At 54.1% G+C, this 17,436-nt stretch overlaps 1 protein-coding gene across 25 annotated transcripts in view; it reads left to right on the top strand.

The window, feature by feature from the left end:
- MAST3 (microtubule associated serine/threonine kinase 3) overlaps nt 1-17,436 on the top strand; it is an 88,188-nt gene that overhangs the window by 52,536 nt on the left and 18,216 nt on the right. For all 25 annotated transcript variants that reach the window (XM_051972369.1, XM_051972363.1, XM_051972359.1 and 22 more), the window contains 9 exons: nt 2,254-2,303; nt 5,357-5,442; nt 5,887-6,095; nt 6,687-6,825; nt 7,278-7,410; nt 8,081-8,246; nt 8,899-9,000; nt 9,824-9,946; nt 14,314-14,423. In XM_051972369.1, the coding sequence (XP_051828329.1) occupies nt 2,254-2,303; nt 5,357-5,442; nt 5,887-6,095; nt 6,687-6,825; nt 7,278-7,410; nt 8,081-8,246; nt 8,899-9,000; nt 9,824-9,946; nt 14,314-14,423 (1,118 nt within the window). The remainder of the gene's footprint in view (nt 1-2,253; nt 2,304-5,356; nt 5,443-5,886; nt 6,096-6,686; nt 6,826-7,277; nt 7,411-8,080; nt 8,247-8,898; nt 9,001-9,823; nt 9,947-14,313; nt 14,424-17,436) is intronic.

Here is a 17,436-nt window from a genome sequence, read left to right as displayed (position 1 = left end):
GATCCTCACACAGTCTTGCTGTTGCCGTGTATGATGCTCTTCAGGAGTGCATTTGTAGCCAAGGACTAAGAGTCCATAGAACCTGAGGGGGGAGATGTCCTAGAGGAGATGGGAAGGAAGAAGTGGAAGCACCAGGGCGCATTCCCAAGGAAACACGTTTTCTCTGCTGAGCGGGAGGCTCCTGGGGCTGAGGAGGTTCTGCTGGGGGCCGGGAGCTCTCCTGGCTGAGGCCTCTGTCCTGGGGAACCAGGGGCACAGTGAGGGAGAAGGAAAGCTCCGAGTGGTCACTTGGGGAACCAGGGAAAGGAATCGGGGCGGACAGTGCAGCTGCTTCCGGATCCCGAGGGTGAAACGTCTGAGCTCGATCCTGGTGCTTCTTTCTGATCCGGGCGAGCTGCTCGCAGACTCGGGCCTCGCCTGTGAAACGGGATCGCTCTGGGCCCGCCTCCCCGGCCTGTGAGACAGAGATGAGCTGAGCGCTGTAGAGCTCTCTGCATAATTTAAAACGCTGTGTGAGGAATTATTTCTCATTTGTAAAACATTATTTTTGGGGCGAGGAACTTCCAGCTGTGGGAGCTGCAGAGGCCGTTGGTCCAACCAGCCGACTCTGAGGCCGCTTGAGCAGCTCCCCACATACCTCGCTGCTTTTCCAGGCAGCTCGGTCCTCGGAAACCTCCAGGTGATGGGGGCGGGGGGGAGGAGGGGGAGCAGCCTCCGGGGGGGGGGATGCCAAGAACCTGCGCTGAGCAGATGCGGTGTGTGGGCGGCTCGGTGCTAGGAGACTCGGCTTCCTGGCGTTCCTCCCCAGAGCCGAGGGTTTGGGGGCTCCCCTCCTGAGACTGGGGGTCTGGCACTGAGGTCCTGCCAGCCAGTTATCTAGAAAGTCAACAGAGTGCTGGAAAGTCAGGCCTGGGGGCGGTTCTTAGCACCCAGGAGGTCAGAGCACCTCAAAACACAAGGTGCAGGAGCTGGGAGGAACCTTGGAGCACAGGTGGTCAACTGGGAGGAGCCTTGGAATACAAGGTTCGGGAGCTGGGAAGAGCTTAGAACCCAGGAGATCAGGGCTGGAAGGAGCCTTGGAGCACAGGTGGTCAGAGCTGGGAGGAGCCTTGGAGCACAAGGTTCAGGAGCTGGGAAGAGCTTAGAACCCAGGAGATCAGGGCTGGAAGGAGCCTTGGAGCACAGGTGGTCAGAGCTGGGAGGAGCCTTGGAGCACAAGGTTCAGGAGTGGGAAGAGCTTAGAACCCAGGAGATTAGGGCTGGAAGGAGCCTTGGAGCACAGGTGGTCAGAGCTGGGAGGAGCTTGGAGCACAAGGTTCGGGAGCTGGGGAGAGCTTAGAACCCAGGAGGTCAGGGCTGGGAGGAGCCTTGGAGCACAGGTGGTCAGAGTTGGGAGGAGCCTTGGAGCACAAGGTTTGGGAGCTGGGGAGAGCTTAGAACCCAGGAGATTAGGGCTGGAAGGAGCCTTGGAGCACAGGTGGTCAGAGTTGGGAGGAGCCTTGGAGCACAGGTGGTCAACTGGGAGGAGCCTTGGAGCACAAGGTTCGGGAGCTGGGGAGAGCTTAGAACCCAGGAGGTCAGGGCTGGGAGGAGCCTTGGAACCCAGGAGGTCAGAGCTGGGAGGGGTCTTGCAGACTATCTGTTCCAACTTCTTTATTTTACAACCAAAGAGACTTAGAGGGTGAGTTGCTGGTCCTGCCCTGGGAGGTGGCGGGCCCTCTACTACAGGGCTTTAAACAGAGGACTATAGGATTCCAGCTGGGAGGGCCTCCGAACCCCATGGCCACTGGTGTGAACTCAGATGGGAAGTGATCCCTGCTGGCCGTGTATTGACTTGTATTGGTTATAGCATCAATGATTGGTTACCGTTAGTATTGACAACGTGGTATTGTATTGTTTTGTTAATCATTTCCCAGTCCCGATGTGCTTCAGACACTGCTGAATTCTGGGACTGCTTGCCCCTTAGCCCCGCCCTGTCCCTTCACACCCAGGGAGGGAGGTTTGATTTGCCCAGAGAGGCCCAGGAAGCCTCACCGGAGCTGGTGGAAGAGGCTTCCTTGATCAGGGCTTGGGGAGGGGTCCTCCGCTCCTCCAGGTCCCGGCCAGCTTTGGTGTCCTGTGGTTCCCGCCCTGCCTAGGGAGGCAATGAGTGAGTGACAGAGCTGAGACTCTGAGGCCCCCCGCCCCCCTGACTCCCCAGGCTGAGACCCCCCTCCCCCTGCTCTGGCTGACCCCCTCTCTTTGTCTCTCCAGAGATGGTGCAGCTGGGTCCCCAGGACGCCGACGCCGGAGACCCCCCAGAGGTGAGGGTGCCAGTCATTAGGGTGGTGCTAGGGCCCGGTCACCAGGGCAAAGGGGGAGCAAGTGGGGGCTGGGTGAGACGTGTTGGGCCTGGTTACGCGTGTGGCCGCTGGCCAACTCCCGGGGGGGAGGCTTGGAGTCAGAAAAATCCGGCACCCAGTCTTGTCTGGGACTTGCTAGCTGGGTGAGCCTGGCCACTTCCCTCTCCCAGCCTCAGTTTCTCTCTCTATAAAATGGGAGTAATACTTGTCTTTAACTCCTAGGCCGGTTGTGGGGGTCAAAGGAGACGGGAGACACAAAATGCTTTGCCAGCCTCCAGTTGCACAGTCGGTGCAGGCGATCATCGGGGTGGGGTTTCCCTGACAGAGGCAGCCGGTGGCAGGGGGGCACTAGGGGTTGTGAAAGGGGGAACTGCCTTAGGTGAAGCTGCACTTTCCCAGCATCTGCTCCTTTGGCCTCAGCAGGGCAGGGAGCAGGGTTCCCCTGGTCTGGTGTGGGTGGGCATGGTGCCCAGGGAGCCAGGGCTCTGAGCCTCGCCCGGGAGACAAGAACAAGGGCAGTGCTGGCTGTTCTGGCTGGAGAAATCAGGAAGGTGGGAGAAGATAGGAAGGATGGTGAAAGACTTGAGTGTAATGTTGGTCAGGCCTTGGTCTCAGCAGGACAGACACCACAAGAATGATCAGGAATAGAGTCTAGAGTCTTTTTTTATCATTATTATTATAGCTTTTTATTTATAAAATATGAACGGGTAATTTTTCATCATTGACCCTTGAAAACCTTCTGTTCCACCTTTCCCCTCCTCCCCAGATGGCAGGTGAGTCTAGATTCTTTTTTCTGGCCCAGCCTTATTCTTAGGCAGGAGACCATCTTCCAGCCCTTCTGTACCTTATTGTCATTACGGCACACTGAGCATGTGTGACCTTTTCAGCCCTAGCCTTGCTGTGCAGTAGTAGGTGCTTACTAATTGTCTGATGGAAAAGCATTTATTACCACTGCTAAGTGCTGGCTATACAAATAAAAATCAGACAGTCCCTGCTTTCCGAGAAGTTTTGGGGGTTTTGTTTGTTTGTTTTGGATTTTTTTGCTGAGGCAGTTGGGGTTAAGTGACTAAGCTAGGAAGTGTTAAGTGTCAGAGGCCAGATTTGAACTTCTATCCTCCTGATTTCAGGGCCTAAATTCTATCCACAGCAGCATTTATATTTTATGCAGAGTTTATATTTTAATGGAAGCAGACTATGGTGTGGAAGTGGGAAGGGATATTTTGGTTTAGAAAGATACAGGGATGGGGAATGGAGTCACAGAAGAGTTGTGACGCTTTTCAGGAACAATGACAGTTGATTATTTTTATTTCTTTGATTTCCAAATGAAAGAGGATAGTAAAACTGGGCCAGATAGTACGGAGAAATCTTGGAAGTAGAAGTGAAATATACTGCAGCCTAGGGCACTTGGACGGCACTAATCATTTTAGGACCTCGGAGAGGGAATTCCTGCCAGGAAAGGACCTGGAGTATGGACCGGACAGCATGACAGTCAGAAGTTGTCCAGGAAATAAAGAATAAAGAAAATTAAATTTCAAACTTACATAGCTAATTAGTGGTAAAGTTGGGGCTTTTCTCTTCTGGGGAATAAAGAAAAGTAATCCCCTTTAAGGAAGTCCTTGCAAGGTAGTCACTGGCTTCTGTTTGTATCCTTGAAAGGGCTGGCAGAGGTCATTACTGAGCTTTTGTCAGTGATACTTGAAGGATTTGGGGAAAACTAGAGAAGTGCCACAAAATTAGAGAAGCATGGACGTGATTCAGAGGCTGCTCATCCTAAGCCAGTGAGCTTGACATTCATTCCAGGAAAACTCTACAAGGAATTGTTAAAGAGATGGCTGGTGAACATCTAGAAAGGGAAGTGTCGATCACCGAGCATCAGCACGGCAGCTTCATCCCAAACGGGGTCTGCCTAATGAATCTCGCCCACTCTCGTGACAGGGTTACTAAACCATGAGATGAAGGACGTGTTGCGGGTGTTTGTTTACCTAGATTTTAGTTAAAGTGTTTTATGTTATTCTTGCGGAGAAGAGGGAAGGATGTGGACTCCTTGGATGATAAATGATGGATGATGAGAACTTGGGGGTGGCCAGATTCAAACCATAGTTGTCAATGGGGCAGAGTCAGCATGTGAGAGGGATCCTTGGCGTGCCTTTCAGATGTACAGATAATGGAAAGCTGGGAGGAGCAGCTAACACATTGGCTGGTGGGGATCCTTTGGGGTATTGATTGATCCAAATGATCAGTGAGGTCCCGTCTAACTCAAGCTCTTTACTCTGTGACTAAAGTGACGGGGAACTCATCGCCTCCTAAGTCAGCAGCTGATCTGTTCTTCCTTAAATCTGCCTCCTTTTGAGTTCCAGGTTTCCCCTAACCACAGATTTCTTAAACTTCTTTCCTTTTGAGACCTCTTTTTAACCTGAGAAATTTTTACATGACCCTGGCCGTAGAGGTACATAAAATAGGCATCCGACATTTACCGATAAATCATCATTTTGTGACCCCCACATTCAGTTACTAGACCCCATATGCGGTCATGAACCACAGTTGAAGAAGTTGGGGTCTCTGGGGTTTATTGGAGCCTTGAAGGAACCTTAGAGATCATTCAGTTCCATCCTCTCACTTTTACTGGTGAAACAATTTGCCCAGAGGCATTGAGGTGACAGCAGTGACTCAGATTTGGAACTCGAGTCAGAGGACCCCAAAGCCAGAGCTGGAAGGGACCCCAAAGCCAGAGACTGCTCTAAAGTCACACGGGGCAGCTGAGACTTGAACTCTGACTTCCATGTTCTTCAGTCTTTTCCCTGAGCCAGCTCTGCCCTTGGAGGCAAGGTACTGCAGGCTGAGCTTTTGGATCTTTGAGGAAGGTACAGGATGGCCGACCTCCTGAGGGATCCCGAGTCCAAGGCAGAGGATTTCTTGGGGGCTCTCGGGCAGAAGGGACCGATTCCGGTGCCCCAGGGTCTGGTAGGCCCTGGGAGCTGAGGCGTCCCCTCCAGCCTCACTCTGGTTTTTTTCAGAACCGATCTCTCACTGTCCCTTCCCGAAGGAAACCCTGCGAGAATGACTTTGAGACCATCAAACTGATCAGCAACGGAGCTTATGGGTAAGTGGGAGGCAGCCTCACCCCCTGAAGTGGGAGCAACAATTTCCTCAGCTGCAGAGCTGACAAGTAACCGAATTTATTGGGCTTCTTCTCCAGGGAAGCCAGGGATGGGGGGCGCGGGGGAAGGGGAAGATGCTATGGCTTTATCAGCAGAACATGGAATGCCAAAGTTAAGAGAAGCCTTAGAACCCAGGAGGTCGGAGCTGGGAGGGCCCTTAGATCCCGGGAGGTCAGGGCTGGGAGGGCCCTTAGAACCCAGGAGGTCAGGGCTGGGAAGGCCCTTAGAACCCGGGATGTCAGAGGCTAGCAGAACATATGAACATAAAATATAGAATGTCGTAGTTGAAAAAGCCCTTAGAAGGTAAATTGTCAAAGCTAGGAGGGATTTTAGGACATAGATTATTAGTCATCATCTTGTTTATCCCACCCTTCCCTCCCCTCCAGGGCTGTGTATCTGGTCAGGCATCGGGAGACCCGCCAGCGCTTCGCTATCAAAAAGATCAACAAGCAGAATCTAGTGCTCCGAAACCAGATCCAGCAAGTGTTTGTGGAGAGGGACATCCTCACCTTTGCTGAGAACCCTTTTGTCGTCAGTATGTTCTGCTCCTTTGAAACCCGCAGGCACCTCTGCATGGTCATGGAATATGTGGAAGGTCAGTACTGGGGGGTCAATGTTCAAGAATTCCTTCTTCAACTCTGCTCAGACTTTGTGTGTAACTAGAAGAAACCCTTCTCTCTGGGCCTCAGTTTCCGCATCTGTGTTTGGGGGGTCTCTAAGTGTTCCTCCTAGCTGCAACATTTTGTGTTTTAAGATCCCTCCCAGCCCTGACCTCCCGGGTTCTAAGGGCCCTCCCAGCTCTGACACTCAGGGTTTCGAGCCCACTAGTGGCCGAGAGCTCTCCTGGCAGTGTGGGTGAGCCGGCCCCTGCAGGGTGATGAGCTCCCTGCCTCCCTCACTTGGCCCTGGCCCTCAGGAGGCCCTGTGTTCCCTCTGACCCGGTCCGTGGCTCATTCCTTCCTCCAGCTCTCTCTCTCTCTCTCTCTCTCTGTCTCTCTCTCTCTCTCTCTCTCTCTCTCTCTCTCTCTCTCTCTCTCTCTCTGTCTCTGTCTCTGTCTCTGTCTCTGTCTCCTGTCCGGCCTTTTCTGGCTTGAAGCCCTCCTGGGGGAGGCTGAGGGGTGCCTGCTAGTCTCGGGGGTCCCCGCGGAGGCCGCCCCGCACCCGCCCTGACGGGGTCTTTCTGCAGGTGGGGACTGCGCCACGCTGCTGAAGAACATGGGCCCCCTCCCCGTGGACATGGCCCGCATGTACTTTGCGGAGACCGTCCTGGCCTTGGAGTACCTGCACAACTACGGCATCGTGCACCGGGACCTCAAGCCGGACAAGTAAGAGGCGCAGAGTGTGGGCGGGAACCGTGGGAGAGGCGGGGTCTGATCTGAGGCTCTGAGAAACGGGGGCTCCCGGGCTCGTCTCTGCGCTCAGTCTGCTCAGGTGCGGCTGAGCACCTCCCGCCGGGGGGACAGAGGGGGAGATGGGCCAGCTGGCTGCGGCCCTCGGGCCTCCGAGGCTCCGGCAGAAACCCCCGGGCTCGGCTTCGGAGCTGGCCGCCGAGGGCTGGGGGGCGGGCGCTCTGGTGCCTCCAGGGGTCGGGGTCCCCGGCCTGCCCCCCTGCTCCGTGGTGAGGGCTACGCCAGTGATGGAAGGCTGGGTTGGGACCTCCCCGAGGGCAGGAGCCTGAGCGCGGGAGCGTGTGGCGGGTGTCCTGGCGGCCCTGCCCCTCGGGGCTCTCCTCCCGGCCGAGCCGGTGTGACGGGGCCCCCGGCCTGCTCTGTGACAGCCTCCTGATCACGTCCTTGGGCCACATCAAGCTGACGGACTTCGGGCTGTCCAAGATCGGACTGATGAGCATGACCACGAATCTGTACGAGGGCCACATCGAGAAGGACGCCCGGGAGTTTGTGGACAAGCAGGTGAGTGGCTCCGAGAGGAAGGGGCTTCGGATTCGGGGGCTCTGGTGGGCGTGAGACCCCCAGAGGTGGGGAGCCTTTCCAGCCCTCCGGAAGCTTCCTTGTCACTGCCTGAGACAGCAGCATTTAAGTGCCCCCCTCCAGCCCTCCTGTATCCAGGGCTTGCCCGGCTCCTGCAGGCGGCGAGGGCAGAGCTGCATTTACCTGAGGCAGAGGAGGTGTTTGGCTCAGCAGCCCTTGCCCAGCACAGCCCAGTACCTGGCTCTGGCACTGACTCAGTGTGTCCGTCCGTCTGAGAGAGCTCGGCAGGTCTCCTCCTGCCCACTTTTCTCATCTGTTGAAGGAAATGTTGAAGTAGCTCCTGATGCTGCCCCAGGCGAGGAACGGGCTTTGAGTCGCCCGCCTTTCTAGCGTCCCTCTCCTGATCCCCCGGCACACTACCCGGGGCGGCCCCCAGCATCCCACCCTCTGCAGGACTTTCTCCTAGGGCCCTCCCTTCCTCCTCTGTGTGCGTCTGGTACGTAGACGTGTTACCTTGGACTGGAAGCCCTCCTGGCTCCGCTGCTTAGCAAGTGCCTGGTACACAGTCGGCGCTTAGTAAATGCTTGTGTCTGAGTGGCCAGAGTGTCCCAGCTGCCTGGGTCCGAGCCCTCACTGGCGTCTCCTCCCCCAGGTCTGCGGGACCCCCGAGTACATCGCACCTGAAGTGATCTTCCGACAAGGCTACGGCAAGCCGGTGGATTGGTGGGCCATGGGCGTGATCCTCTATGAATTTCTGGTGGGCTGCGTCCCGTTCTTCGGCGACACGCCCGAGGAGCTCTTCGGCCAGGTCATCAGCGGTACGTCTCCCCCGGACCTGGGGCGCCCCCCCGGAGATGCATGGGAGAGGCTCTGGGGCGCTGCGCGGGGAGCGGGGGCAGTCGGGGGCCTGGGTGTGAGTCAGCCTTCTCCCGCTGGGTCACCACGAGGTTCTGGCCCCGGCCCTTCCGTGGGAACCCAGGTTCCGGCCTGACAGCCAGCGAGGAGGGAGCCTTCCCACTTAGAATTTTTTTCAGTTAACAAAGATATTTTTCCCCTTCCAAGAAAAAAAAATCAGAGCCTCTGAAACAAAGACGCAGTTAGAAGCGATGCGGTTGGCTGGGCCCAAGGCCTGTGGCTCCCTGCCTCCTTGGCCCCCACCTGTCAGAGGGCGGCATCCTGACCCTCGGTGCCAGCGGACAGAGCGCTGGGTGGGCTCAGCCCAAGCTGTCCCCGGGCAGGGCCCCGGCAAGCTGAGGAGCATCCGGGTCCCTTCCAGCTCTAGAACATACCCATGGGAAAGGGTGGGGCGGAGGGAGGATTTTCCCGCCTCCTCCCTAGCTGCTCCCTCGACCTACTCAGAGACCTCCCTCTGAATGGCACCGCGGGGGTGGCGCGGGGCTCCGGCCAGAGGCTTCTGCTCTCAGAGCAGCCTCCGCCACCCCCGCTGGGAGCTGACCCTTCCTTGTGTAGATGACATCATCTGGCCGGACGGGGACGAGGCGCTGCCCGCGGATGCTCAGGACCTGATCACGAAGCTGCTGAAGCAGAGTCCCCTGGACCGACTTGGCACTGGTACGTGGCCCGGCGGGGGCCCTGCTGGTCCCCGGTCCCACCAACCACGGGTTTCCGAGCTGGCCCGTAGTCAGAGCCCGGCGCTCAGAGGCACGGCGGGGTCCCCCCTGCCCCCGCTGAGATGGGCCTGCCCGGCCACGTTTTCCTGCTGCGCAGGCTGGGGCCGAGTTACGTTTTCCTTCCCACCGAGTGCCCACCCTTCTTCCTCTCTGCGTCCGCCCTGATGGGCCAGCTCGGTCTGGCCACTGGCTTTCTCAAATTCCTTTTTTAAAAATAGATTTTTAATTTATTTCATTAAGTGTTTCTCGATTTCATTTTATAATTTTTGAGTGTTGAGCTCCAAATTCTCTCCTTCCCTAGCCCCTGAGCGAGCTCAGATCACTTTTTACTTAACTTGAAGCCCCCCACCAGGCTCTCCTCAGAGCACCAGCAGCCGGCCCCCGTAGCGAGCGTTTCCTGGTACCCGACGTACGGCAGACGTGGCCTGGGCTCAGAGCATCCCCTCGCTGCCTTTCCCTCGGCCCACCTGGCCCAGCTCCGGCCTCCTCCCACCCCCACTCTGCCGTATTCCCCTTACTTAGTGCCAGGGGTTTATACAGAGAGAAACAAGCAGCTGGTGGTGGTTCCAAAAAAGGAATTTTTAAGAGGGGATGTGCCCATAACACCCCCCTCCAAAAAGCTTTCTGAAAATTGGTCGTGGCGCCCTTGAGCTGCAGAGAATGAGGCTGGAAGGGCTCGCGGAGGGGAGACAGGGAGGAGGAAGGGGCTTCAGGGGCCCCCAGGAGTGGGATGCTCAGCCCCAGCCCCAATCTGTGCCCGGCAGGTGGGGCCTATGAGGTAAAGCAGCACCCCTTCTTCCACAACCTCGACTGGACGGGTCTCCTCCGGCAGAAGGCAGAATTCATCCCGCAGCTGGAGGCGGAAGATGACACGAGCTACTTTGACAGTGAGTGGGAAGCAGTTCTCTGGAGGCGTGGGGGAGGGTGTGCTCCTCTGGCTGGGGAATGGTTGTGCTTCCCTGCTTTGGGATGAAGGAGCAGAGCCTCTTTTAGACTCAAAACTGTATGTATTAGTCAGAAGGCTAGAACAGGTAGCTCTGAGCGCCTCCCACCCCTGGCGTTCATTGTTGTAAGGGCCCTCCTATCTCTGCCATTCTCTGGGCCCTCCCAGCCCTGACTGACCGGGTTCTAAGGGCCCTCCCGGCCCTGACCTCCCAGGTTCTAAGGGCCCTCCCAGCCCTGACTTCCCGGGTTCTAAGGGCCCTCCCAGCTCTGACATTCCCTGTTCTAAGGGTCCTCCCAGCTCTGACATCCTGAATTCTAAGGGCCCTCCCGGCCCTGACCTCCCAGGTTCTAAGGGCCCTCCCAGCCCTGACTTCCCAGGTTCTAAGGGCCCTCCCAGCTCTGACATCCCGGGTTCTAAGGGCTCTCCCAGCCCTGACATTCCCTGTTCTAAGGGTCCTCCCAGCTCTGACATCCCGAGTTCTAAGGGCCCTCTCAGCCCTGACCTCCTGGGTTCTAAGGTTCCTCTCAGCTCTGACATCCCGGGTTCTAAAGTTCCTCCCAGCTCTGACATCCTGGGTTCTAAGGGTCCTCCCAGCTCTGACATCCCGAGTTCTAAGGGCCCTCCCAGCTCTGACATCCCGGGTTCTAAAGTCCCTCCCAGCTCTGACATCCTGGGTTCTAAAGTTCCTCCCAGCTCTGACCTCCTGGGTTCTAAGGTTCCTCCCAGCTCTGACATCCTGGGTTCTAAGGGCCCTCCCAGCTCTGACATCCCGGGTTCTAAGGGCCCTCCCAGCCCTGACATTGTGTGTCTGCAGTGAGTCTGCTGCAGCAGATGGCATCATCTGTCCAGGGTCCTGAAGTCTCCTAGAGTGGGAGGGCTGGTGGTCCCTGAGTCTTTTGCCCAAGGAGCTGAACAAGTTATAGCATATGATTGTGGTGTAATACTATTGTGCTAAAAGAAATGACAAGTAGGATGGTTTTAGGAAAACCTGGAAAGACTTAGATGAAGTGATAGTGAAGTGTGCAGAACCAGAAAAATGTTGCACATAGTAACGGTAATATTGTGTGACAAATCTCTACAAAGAGATCACAATTACTCTGATCACTAAGTTTCATCCAGCTGGTGACCCCCAGTCCTGCTCCCCGTATTGGCTCGTGACGACCCTTAGCCTGTCAAGCCGGGCTATTGTATTGCTGCATCTAGGCAGGGTAGAGAGAAGTCCCCTGTGGCCAGGGCTGGGAAGCTGTTGCTGACCCCGGGCTGGGAGAGGAAGTGAAAGCAGGAGAGGAGTGAACTGTCCATGAAGAGCCTGAGAGGAAGCTTGGCCCTCTCTGCTTTGGGAGGGGCAGGAAACGTAGTTAACCCCAGCCTGGGGTCCATCCAAACTCTCATCTCTGGGCTCTCCCTTCCCCAGTGTGATAAATACAGCTCTGCAGGCGGGAACCGGGGTCTCCTGATGCCCCGAGAGCAGCTTTCTCTTCTCATTTCCCCCTGCGGTCTCCCCTTGTCTGGGACTCAGGTTCCTTAGGGGCCAAAGCTCCTCACCTAACATTGGGGGCCACAGAGAGGCTCTAAGGCAGTGGTCCTCAGAGTGTAGTCCAAAGAATTGTGGGGGTCTCTGAAACCCTCTCAGAGGGTCTACAAATTCAAAATCATTTTTATTTCTAATAAATAGCTGTAAATATAACCTATGGGATCAAAAACTCTGAACAGATCCCTGATAGTTTTTTCACAACGTGAAGATACTGAGAACAAAGGTTCGAGAACCACTGCTCTAAGGGACGGCCCCTCAGAGCTAGTCTCACGGCAGCTTGGGATGGTTGGCTCAGAGAAGAGGAGGCTTGGGGCCAACTGTTGGCCTTTCGATGTTTGAAGAGCTGTCCTATAAGCAGTCAGTAGGCATTTATGAAGCACCTACTATGTGCCGGTGCTCAACACTTGAGAAAGAAGGAAAGAAAAAAATGAGAAAAAGAACAAAAGAAAGAGGGAGAAGAAAATAACGAGTAGGAAAAAATAGGCGTTAGACTTGTCCTTTTGGTCCCAGAGGGGAACGCTTGGACAAGTGGCTGGAAATTACAAAAGACACAGATCCCACATCCTTGTAAACAACGGCTTCCCAGCATTCCGAGCTGTCAGAAGTGGGCCGGCCTGTGCGGAGGGAGGGCTCCATCACCTTGTGTGCCAGTGGGGGCCAGGGGACCACTCCTCAAACATGAGACTCCTCTCCGGGGTCAGGGGGGCTTTGAAGCCCTTGTAGCTCCTAAATCTCACACGTGGGTCCGTATTAAAGGTGAAATCCTGCCCAAGGATTTGTTTGGGGGCAGCTTTGGGGCTCACCCCTCCTTCCCCAGCACTGCTGAGAACTCCAGCTCTTCTGGGTGGAACATGGCCTGCTGGCCCAGCGACAAGGACCAGGCAGTGTCTCTGGGAGTCGGGCTGGGATGTGCCGCCGCTTCCACGGAGGGAGCTACCCTTGGGGCTGCCTCTGCAGGGCTGGCGCTCGCCCTGAGGGATGCCCCAGGCAGGATTTCCCGGACTTGCCGGTGACTGACCTTCCCCAGGCCCCTTCGGTCCTGCTTTCATGCAGCAGGAAGGTTCCTGAGCCTTTGTCCCTGCTGCATCCCAGGACGAGCCCTCTGGTGCACGACCTCAGAGGGGGCAGCTCTGGGACCAGCCAGGCCTGATGTGGCTCAGTGTGGAGAAAAGTCTCCCTAATGCAGCTCCCCCCTCGTGCCCACAGCTGGGGGTGACCCTGCTAAGGGACCGTGCCATTCCCTCTGCCCTTAGCCCGTCAGGAAACCAGGCCGGCTTCCTGTCGTCTCCGGGGTCGGAGCCAGAGTCCTCTGGGCCTGGACTTTCCAGACTGATGGAGCGCCCACTCTGGGCCTGTCCCCCGGGTCTGAGGCTTTCACCCTACTTCCACCCCGCTCATAGCTCTCTCCCTGTTGAAAGGCTTTTCCTGATGCCCCTCCCTGCCACTCCTTCCTGTTCCTAAGTGGAAGCTTTTCTGTTTGGGGGTTTGTTTTTTGGTTTTAGAATGGAAGCTTTTCTGGGTTTTTTGGTTTGTTTTTAGAATGGGACCTTCTTGAGGGCAGGGACTCTTTGACTGTATCACCAGCCCCTGACAAGTAAGATGACTGACTGAGCACTAGCTACATGTGGACTCGGTGGTCCTGGGAGGTCTTTGGGCTGAGGGCCGAGCTCTTGCTGGGAATGTTGCATTAAGGATTCCTGCAGGAGGGTTGGGTCAGATGCCCTCCGGCTTCTGAATGTGTGTCTCTGGTCTGGGTCTCTCCTTTCGCTCCTCCCCCGGTGATCTCGCTGGGGCCCTCATTGGAGTTCCCACGGATCTGACTGTTGTCTCCATGGAGATGACTCAGATTTATTTGTCCAGCCCAACCTTTGTCTGCCCTCCACTCTCACCTCTCCCACTTCTGGCTGAACCTCTCGAGCTGGATGTCGTGTAGACAGATTCAAAACTGAGGTCATCATCGTTTCCCCCAAGCCCGCCTTCCTTCCAGCCTGCCTTATCATGGCCCACGGGCCTTCCTGACTCCTCATCCTCCCTCGCTCGCACATATCTACTGATTTTACCGTCATCACCTGTGTGCCCCCCCTGCCCTCCGACACTCTGGGGTCCCTCTTGGACTGGTGGGCGTCCCTGCCTCAAGTATCTCCCCTGAACCAGGCCATCCTCCACCCAGCTGTCCAATTAATCTTCCTAATGCCGAGTCTGACCCTGTCCCTCCCACCCCCAATTCTGCCACCTTCAGGAAAAGTTCAAATACAAGTAGGAAAGTCTTTATTGATTGGTACGGCCCCTCCCCACTTTTCCACTTTTCTCCCCGGCACCCCCAGCATGCTCCGCAGCCTTCCTGAGACTACGTCTCCTCTTCCCCTTCCAGCTTTTGTCCTCCCCAGAAGCCCGATCCTCCTATGCTCGTGCTCCCCTCTGAGACCAGCCCCAGGTTACCCTGTATGTGTCTTCCCAGCGTCTTGTCTCCCATCACACCGGCAGCTCCCTGAGGGCAGTCTCTGGAGCTCGGCCACCTAGCGCAGGGCCTGTCACGGCTCAGTAATGCTGCCTGCCTGCCTGAGCATCCCGGTCCAAACCTTCCCGTTCCGACGGGGGATTCTGAGGGGCCTCGGGCAGCAGGGCAGGCTGAGAGCCGGCTCTCCTCGGCTCCCGCCCCACAGTCAGAGAGAGCCCGGGGCTCTGCCTTCTCCCTCCGGGATGGGCGGACACTGAGGGCGGAGGGGAGTCAGGAGGCGCTCCAGCTGTACCCGTGTCCCTGTCCCTCGTTCCAGCTCGTTCGGAGCGGTACCGGCACCTGGGCTCGGAGGACGACGAAACTAACGATGAGGAATCCTCTACGGAAATCCCCCAGTTCTCTTCCTGCTCCCACCGGTTCAGTAAGGTACGAGCTGTTTGTCCTGAACTCTGCCTGTGTGTGTCTCAGGAGCCTCTCCTGTGAGTCTCGGTTGCAAAATTAGCATTCAGAAGCATAAGTGATTCCTCTTGGGGACTATACCTAGGCAGTTTGTCGGTCTATCAACACACATTTATGTCTAGAATTCGTGTATAGCAATATATGATTATATAGTAATATATAATATAGTAATATATAATATAGTAATATATGATTATATAATATAATAACATATAGCAATATATGGTTATATAATATATAATATAATAATGTATAGCAATATATGATTATGTAATAATATATATAGTATATAATATAGTAATATATGATTATATAATATAACATATAGCAATATATGGTTATATAATATATAATAACGTATAGCGATATATGGTTATATAATATATAATATAATAGCATATAGCAATATATGATTACAAAATGTTGTATTGTATATTATATATGATATGTAGCATTATATAGTAATCTGATATAATCATAGTGATGGATAAGCTTGCCTCGAGTAATCTTTGGCTGAACAGCAGTTTGTCTGAAAGGGATCTGGGGTATCGGTGAACTGCGTACTCTGACTGTGGTCGGGCTGCATTAAGGAGGAGGAAGAGGAAGGCTCTGGCCAGACACGGCTGGAGAAGTACCTTCCATTGTGGGGGCCAGAGCCTAGGGGACAGAGAAGGGAAGCTTGGATTCGTGCCCTGGAGGGTTTGTGGAAGGAACTGAGGAGGAGGTTGAGGCTGGAAAGGAGAAGACTTGGGGGATGCGAGTGTTCTCTTCAGTATTGGGGGTGGGGGTGGGGGAGAGACTCTGCTTGGTCCTGGCTGGGGGCAGACCTAGGAATTGAGGAACACTGCCTAGTAGTGAGAACCTCTGCCAGATGAAACCGGCTGTCTGGGAAGCCAGGGCAGGGTTCTCCTCGCCCCCAGCTTGGCTCCAGAAGGCTGGGCCTGTGGTCTGAATGAGCCACGGCCATTAAACTGAGCCAGAGCTCATGGAATATTTACCCTTTTATTCCCCACATCCTCAAGAGATGAACTGTTCTTACATTAACGGATCAGAGCTGGGTCTTATTACCTAGTACTTGTTTTAAGTAACAGGAGATCTTGTAGCAGAATACACATTCCTCCACATTATTATGTCTTATATAATAATGTAATGTATTTTTATAATATATTGATCAATATGTTATCATATATGCATTACTACTCATACTAGACAATAAATGCGCGTGGATTCGAGGAGGATTGATATGTGCTGACTGTGAGATCTGGGCAATTAGCAGAAACTGAGTGTTCCCAGGCACCTTCCCGTTACAGCTGAGTGCTTGATCAGCCCTGTTTCCCAGAGTTCCTGGGGGAGAGATCCCCTTCTCTTTCTTAATCCTATAATAAACATTATCCAGGGAGTGGGGCGAGGAGCATTCTCTCACTACGGCTAAACAGAAGGAACAGCCACCACTAGGGTAGGAAAGGTTAAGATTCCTTCCAATGGAGTCATCTCCCTTAGATGAAATTAGAAATCTGAACTTTACAAAGAAGAAAATGTTTTTTATTTTAAAAAAAACTTTCATATTCAAGTATTAATATATTCTAGTCCTTCCCTCAGCAGTTAGGGGTGGAAGTGGAATTCAGCAAAACTAACCACCGCATTGACCGTGTCTGGCCAGTTTGTATGGTATTCCACACTCTCAGTCCCCACACCTGCTGTGAAAGGAGGGAGATGCATTTTCTCAACTCCTCTCTAAGCTAATCTTGGTCAGGGAGAATTACACAGTGCTCGTTTCATTTACAAAAGCAAGATGCTTGTTCTTCCCCCAAAGCCCAGCTTTGCTGCCTTCTCGTAGCATCGAGGCTGACCGGGGTCCTCGGAGCTGTTGAGCAAGCTCTGGCAGATCCCACCAATGGATAAAGCTTTAGGTCATAGCAACTTTCTTCCAGTTAGTAGACTTAGTGGTTGAGGAGCTCCTATCCACACCGACCAAATCACAAATCCTTGGATTATTGAGGATGGGAAATTCTTATGAAAGGATCTTGGTATAACAGTCAGTGTTCTTAATCATCAGTTAGAAAATAAACAGAGTGAGATTGAAAGAAATAAAACATCTTGGATAAGCCTTGGTTTCTTTCTTTACTAGCTATAAACTTATTTTGTTAAATCTAATTCTGAAAAATTCTTTATTTTGAGCCAAAAAGTCCTTCCCAAATGTTCCTCCTTGGTGAGGCATTCTGGCCTCAAAAACTCACTTTTCCCATCCGGCTTCTCATTTGTCAATCACAAATTATCTGGTTTAACCAAATTGTCCCAGGGACTCATCAGAGGAGTACTCACACTATTCCTTTTCTCCCCTCCTAGTTTTCCTTCCTCTATCCATGTGTGGAGACCGAAAGGGAACAGGTTATTTATAAAGTATATCTCTTTTCCAGCAATGTAAATAAACTGAATTTTCTTCCTTTTGCTCTTCTCCCCTCCCCCTCCAGTAGGTGATTTGTTTTAAGGTCTCTCCCAGTTCTGATACTCTGTGTTCTAAAGGCCCTACCCCTCCCTGGTGTTCCTGGTTCTAAGGGCCCTCCCAGCTCTGATCTCCTGGGTTCTAAGGCCCTCCCAGCTCTGACCTCCTGGGTTCTAAGAGCCCTCCCAGCTCTGATCTCCTGGGTTCTAAGGGCCCTCCCAGCTCAGATATCCTGGGTTCTAAGGACCCTCCCAGCTCAGACATTCTGGGTTCTAAGGGCCCTCCCAGCTCTGACCTCCTGGGTTCTAAGGGCCCTCCCAGCTCTGACCTCCTGGGTTCTAAGGGCCCTCCTAGCTCAGACATCCTGGGTTCTAAGGCCCTCCCAGCTCTAATGGGGAGCTACGTGTCCCCTGATTTCACATGTAATTGATATCTTATTGATTGCCTTCTGGGGAGGAGGGAGGAGGGACAGAATTTGGAGCTCCCAGTTTAAAAAGAAAAGAATGCTAAAATGAATAAATAGCAGCAACAACAAAA

Source organism: Antechinus flavipes, chromosome 1, assembly GCF_016432865.1.
Source record: "Antechinus flavipes isolate AdamAnt ecotype Samford, QLD, Australia chromosome 1, AdamAnt_v2, whole genome shotgun sequence".
NCBI classification, from domain to species: domain Eukaryota; kingdom Metazoa; phylum Chordata; class Mammalia; order Dasyuromorphia; family Dasyuridae; genus Antechinus; species Antechinus flavipes.
The sequence above is the reverse complement of the archived record's forward strand: the minus strand, read 5'-3'. Positions and strand labels throughout refer to the sequence as shown.